This window comes from Aspergillus alliaceus, assembly GCF_009176365.1.
Source record: "Aspergillus alliaceus strain CBS 536.65 unplaced genomic scaffold BDW43scaffold_1, whole genome shotgun sequence".
Taxonomy (NCBI): domain Eukaryota; kingdom Fungi; phylum Ascomycota; class Eurotiomycetes; order Eurotiales; family Aspergillaceae; genus Aspergillus; species Aspergillus alliaceus.
Genome location: NW_022474684.1, coordinates 1,733,491 through 1,739,490, shown reverse-complemented (window position 1 = coordinate 1,739,490; position 6,000 = coordinate 1,733,491). Strand labels below are relative to the sequence as shown.

The window sequence follows — 6,000 nt, the reverse complement described above, 5'->3', positions numbered from 1 at the left end:
GAAGGAGTAGTTAGCTGTCGGCAGTCTGAGGCAGTTTGGATTCCAGACCCAAATCTTTCGACATCTGGTTTTTTCTCTATCAGCTTTCTCTCTTGTGTAACGGGGGCTAATTTCTAAGTCTCAAAAAAAAGGAACGATTAGTGTACTGAGCGGGGTTTTCTGGGAGTCATCCACAATAGCTTCTTCATAAAGCCTTATTAGAGAGGATCATTAATCCAATTCAATCAACAGACAGTGATCCCCATTAAACCCACTTAGAAAGCATGTGCCTTCTATTGACCCAGGCACACACCCATATCTATCCATCCATTCTTATATATTATCGACTTACATACACTATATTACATACATACGTACATATACATATTTTGGATGCAACAGGACAATCCGTGCACCAACGCTTAACCCAGGACCCAGGAAGCTTAACTAGCCCACAAATCAACCCGCGCACCACAGCATTATCCCCCAATCGGACTCCAAAAAAATCCCTCCTGACCCGTTGTGCTCCAGTCATCCGGCAGACAGCATACGAACAATAATGCCGAGATCTCTTGAAGGGAGTCTTACTCTCTCCGAACTAGACGACTGAAAAATGAGAAAATCCGAGTAACCTCAATTTCCATTTTGGACGATGCATCATGACTCAGCAACAAATCTGTGACAACACTAAACTATACAGAGTATATACCTACCCTTTTGGTGTCCGAGATTCGACGCAAGGGCAATTGCATGAAATAGACTTTACGCTGGTTGAAGGTGATGTGGATACGCGGAGCGCTCCATACCGCATACTATCAGTTCCCTCATCCGGGTCACTGGAACTGCAACTCTTGCTCGGTTATGCCGTCGGTTCCGATACATATGAATGGAATGATCCAGTCGAAAGAGAAGTCGCCTCTTAGAGAGGTGATAAAATTTAACTATTACAAACTGTATATTCACAGGAACTCAGCAAGTCGGAATTGGGAACTGTACCGGCAATTCGGTTTTGATAGGTGTTCCTTGCGATACTGGGGTTGGTGTTACACAAGGATTATGCTTATTACTGTTGTTTCCCCCCTTCCTTTCTCCTTCCATGTTAGGCAGATATGACGTGATTTCCTCAAGGCACGATGATCATAGCATGGCATGTATGTATGCATGATAGATACGCGAGAGTCCATATTATACATCACATATATAGTATAAATAAACCCATCGACTCGGTTCCTGGGTTTGATCGTCGCTCAATAATATGACGTCGCATATCTGAGACACGGTAAATTAGGACCATAGGTTCCTATTCCATCCACCTACAGCTTCATCCATGTCGCTTCTCTCCTCCGCGACCGACAAGGTTTAGATCAATGTTAACAAGGCAAAGAAAGAGGTCAGACTGCTATAACAAAGAAAGGAAAAGAAACACAGAAAAAAACTTAAAAATCAAAGTTGCCTGCGGAATATATCCCCGTATACCGTCCCCATCGACTAGAGTTTGATGTTATTTTTTTCCTTTTTTTGGGAAGACGGTACGAGGAATAAAACCTGGGTCGAGCCAGCCGTGGCGTCGGGACCGTGGGGTGGCGTTAAAGGCTTTACGCCAACAAAATTGACAGCTTGACAAAGAAAAACACATGATGGATCACAGCGGTTTGTAAGGCTATGCTTGGTTATTGAAGCGTCTTTCTTTCTCGAGGAAGGAGACTCAAAGCAATTTCTGGAGAGTCGGGTCGTACAAAGTTACAGCCGACCGTTACTACCGATAATCCTCGAATCTAGACCGGATACCTAAGCAGTTTTTATGAAACTTGCCTTTGCCAAGGTGCGGTCTCGCCGGTCTCACAAAGAATAGCAAGTCTGTATTATCGACCAGGATCAAACCATCCGTCTTTCCCGGAAAGCCATTCGACCATGCCATGAACCAGATATGGGTTAGCGGTGGGCACGTGTTGATCGTGGGATGCGGGGCGGCAAACTTCCCCTGTCGCCTAATTGATCGGTTAAGCAATCCATTATACCAAAGGACTCTAGTGTACCGAAGCTCAGGGAATAGATTCCGATCCCGACCAATGGTCACGGCTCTTATGCGCTCAATTTTGAGGACTTGATACCTCACAAGACCGTGTGTCGAATTGGCGACGATGTTATATATTAAACCGTAGAGTATACTACTGTACTTTTCTCCAACAGAACCAAGGAAGGAGCATTCCATCTCCAGGAACACGATGATGGCCGACGTTGTACCACACAAACCACAATTTTGATACCATTGGCCACGAGCCATTGATGTCATGTACGACATAGATCCAACGAATGATGGTCTGGGTTTCGAAAGGTGATAGCTGCTATAGCGTCGCCCCCACTGGATGTGCCGCAGCAAGGCGGCACGGCATCATAGGCACGGTCCTGTGTCCTATGACTGTGCAACGGTCCTGTAGCATCGCCTTTCTTTCCCCTTGATCTACCCTGCTCGTGAGCTCATGAGCTCATCCCGTGTCGGCGTGTTCGTGGGGTATGGCGCCCCTATCTCATCTACCAGTGACGATATCAGGGGTAGTTCCATTGGATAGACGGGACGGTTACTCAGCGGTGCCCTTGGCAAGTAACTTGCGAGTCAGTCCGGATGGAGTGTATTTGGGCAACCGAGTACGGACGAACTCCTAAAGGGGCAAAAAAGGGAAACTCAGGGGCAACGGAGGATCACGTGGTTTCGCGTCAGTCCACTTGGTCTATTTACTAGACTAGGTATGTGTCGATGTGAATATACTTAATATTAATGAACAAGTAAAGTAAAAGTAGTTACTTCCGACTGAGCGTTACAGGTACATACATACAAGGCTAATTATCTTGAACTCCTATCCTCCATCTCCATTCATGGGATCCAGTCATGCCATCTCTATGGCGTGTTTCGTCCTCAGTCATTCCACCCCACTGCCCCATCGATATGGGCGTTCCCGACGAGCCGTCGGAACTTGGCGACCGTGCAAACTGAGCCGTCCCACAGTGATGCGACAATTTTGTCCCATAGTCCTCCTGATTTAGGTGATGATATCCGATGATGATGACTGCGAACATGAACGGATCGACATCAAAGGGTTACTGCCCACCGGATTTCACGCTATACCCGGCGCCCGTATTGTCGGGACATTCGATCTCGATGTTACGATAGAAGAAGTTCTACGGTTGTTCCTAGGATATTCCACATTTAGTGATATGCCCTAGATCAGGGCCTACGCGTCACCAACCCCGAAGAGATATATCTATCTCTACGGAGTATATATATATATATATTCATATTAACGGGGGTACATGACACAATAGTACCATCGACAATTATCCATATCCCCCTACCCACGACATACCGTACAAGATATGAATTAAGGAATATGACGGAAACAACTCTCTCACCTGTCAGGCTTCGACTTCCAAGGAAACCTCGTGGATCCTCCCTTGACTAGAATGCTGACACTAATTTGACTAGCGCCAGACCAGGATTCAATGATACCCTCGATTGAGAAATGTCTTGAAGATGGCTCTCGTGCACTCCACTCGAGTGCAGCTCATCCACAGCCCTAACTCGGACGAGGATACGTCAATCACTCATGAAGAAACCCGTTGCCCCAGTCCACGGGCTGAGAAAAGGGGGGAAGAAAAGAAAGGCATACTACTAGTAAGGAAAGCATATCCCGCCCGGCGATGATTGGACCAGGTGACCACAGGGATAATTCATGCATCCTCCAACAAGACCTGCAGGCTCCCTTTCCCAATTCCCGTTCCCGACAGGGCAACGATGTATGCAAGTTAGTTCTTAGTCCCGTTAGTCAATATGCATTAGCGGAGATACTATCAGCACTTTTTTCCCTTTTTTTTTTAAAAAAAAAAAAATTGGAAAAAAAAGAAAAGAAAAGAAAAAACCTACCACAGATGTGTGTTACAGAGAGAGAAAAAGGACAATCAGCTGGCCTGGACAAATAGCGATTCCTCTGCCGATCAGTCACATCCTAGTCTAGCGAAGGAAGAGGAGAAAAAGAAAGGACCTACTGGGGTCAACCATCACTACTTACGTGATAGTCTACCTACTGGGAGGGGATGAGTGCGATTGGATCGTTGGAAGCTCATTCGACGACTGTCAAATATCCTCCCTCCACTATACTATAGGCGAGGCATGGTGGTCTTGTCTTCCGCGAATCAATTCAATCGTTTCCTGTCACACACAACTCATCTCATCACAATGTGATCGCAACCTAATTGCGGTGTGTCGAATTTTTTATTTCCTTCATTTCTTTTGAATCTCTAGCACATGCAAGACTTTCTACTTGCAACAAACCTAGGTAAATCAATCAAGCTCGCGGGTGAGTCACTTCCCGGTCTATATTTCGCTCTGACTATAGGACCAGGGGCGTTGGACGGGAACGTTCTGTTTCATTTTATTTTCCTATGTTCCGAGACAGAGAAGAATGAATAGATTTAACCGGCAGCGCCCCACTAAAGTTAACTCTTGACTGAAGATTCACCAGTAGAGGTCATGGACGGGAAAAAGATTCCGCGCAATTGAAGATAGCTTTGTATTCTTGTTTTTCCAGCCTTTTTTTATTCCTCTCCGCTGTTGGTTGTGAGCTTGGTAGGGAAGTGGCAGAATATGAGAAGAAAGGGAAAGGAAAGAGGAAAGTAAGGCATTGAAGAAGAAAGCAGACCCCTGGTGGACACATGCAAGCAACCCTCTCTTCCTCTCTCTCGCGCATCGGAATCAACTTGCCTAAACAAGAACTCATCGCATAACATTCCTAGTATGTCTAAGCTATACAGTCGAGTCTATACGCCCCAGATGCAAGCAGCGGTGCAACCGAGCAAACATGAACCATTCCGTCTAACCCCATATCTTAGTGGGAGTATTATGCAGTAGAGACATGACAGCTGTCAGCCGCAGATTCCTCGGCAGGGGAAGAAAAGGTAATCAACAACAAAAAGAAAAAGAAGAAGAAGAGAGAGAAATCTCTCCAGCAAATTAGAGATAAGAAAAAATAAAAGTTACCAACCCGAAGACTCCATTCTGCAGGCTCATGGGAAAAAAGAGATTGTCACGTGCGGTGTGATGATAGATGCAGATTTGGCCATTCTAATCGAGTGTCAACTCCACTGGATATGCACGTCGCTATCACACTCGGCACTTTACCTTTCTTTTTCAAAGTACTTTCCCCGTAGGAGCAGAGAAGTCCTTTTCTGTTTATGGCAGAGGCGAGAAGTACCATGCATTGGCAATGCATGGATAGCCACAGCGTGCATGCATCCTATCCTGTACAGAGAAGCTGAAGATTCAATCCCGATCGATCAATTGAGTCTTATGCATATATTAATAGGACTGATTATGCTTAGTGTCTTACTTCGAGTCGACTGCACTAGATTATATATTAATGACTACTGCATTTCCCTGGATACTTCCGGTCAGACTAACGAAAAACTAGGTGCGACTACATACATCAGCTGGGGAACTGTATATCCCGACGCAGCAAACAAAGATAGGACATGCTCCTCCAGGGTCTACGACGAGGGACAGGACCAACGAACCTCCTAGATACCTCGAGACAAAAAATAAGCCTCAAATCAACTCCTTTCCCGCCCTTCCGATGCTTCGTGTCCAACCTCGCGAGGGATATAAATCCCTAGCATTCCTTAGCCCCCCGATCGCGTCAAAAGGGATTGTCTGGTGTTTTGCTAACGACTGCGCGCAAGAACGAGAATGATTTGCATATACTTCCAAAATTATCGTACAAAGTAGATGCTAGTGGCGTGGTATGAAACATCGATTGTTGGGACAGTCAGTTCATCAATCTCATTTGGGATTGACTTCTCTAGGTTGACCATGTCCACTCTACCCACATAGAGAGATATATACATAAACACATACAAACAACTGCACAACACAAAAGAACACACACACACACACACACCCAAAACACGTATACACCCAAGACCAAAGAATGTAAAAACTCCAAACTGTATCTATCCTAAGCTTCCTTACAT

General features: G+C 45.5%; 1 protein-coding gene across 1 annotated transcript; it reads left to right on the top strand.

Moving 5' to 3' along the window:
• The first annotated feature begins 320 nt into the window (after positions 1–320).
• BDW43DRAFT_259575 (uncharacterized protein) lies at positions 321–1,718 on the top strand. The gene has a single exon (XM_032040110.1). The coding sequence runs from the start codon at positions 760–762 to the stop codon at positions 1,090–1,092; it is 333 nt and encodes a 110-aa protein (XP_031906716.1). The 5' UTR covers positions 321–759; the 3' UTR covers positions 1,093–1,718.
• Positions 1,719–6,000: the final 4,282 nt, after the last annotated feature.

Excerpts from the sequence above, each read along its gene's own strand:
- BDW43DRAFT_259575 (XM_032040110.1), top strand. The coding sequence starts at position 760 with ATGTGGATACGCGGAGCGCTCCATACCGCATACTATCAGTTCCCTCAT.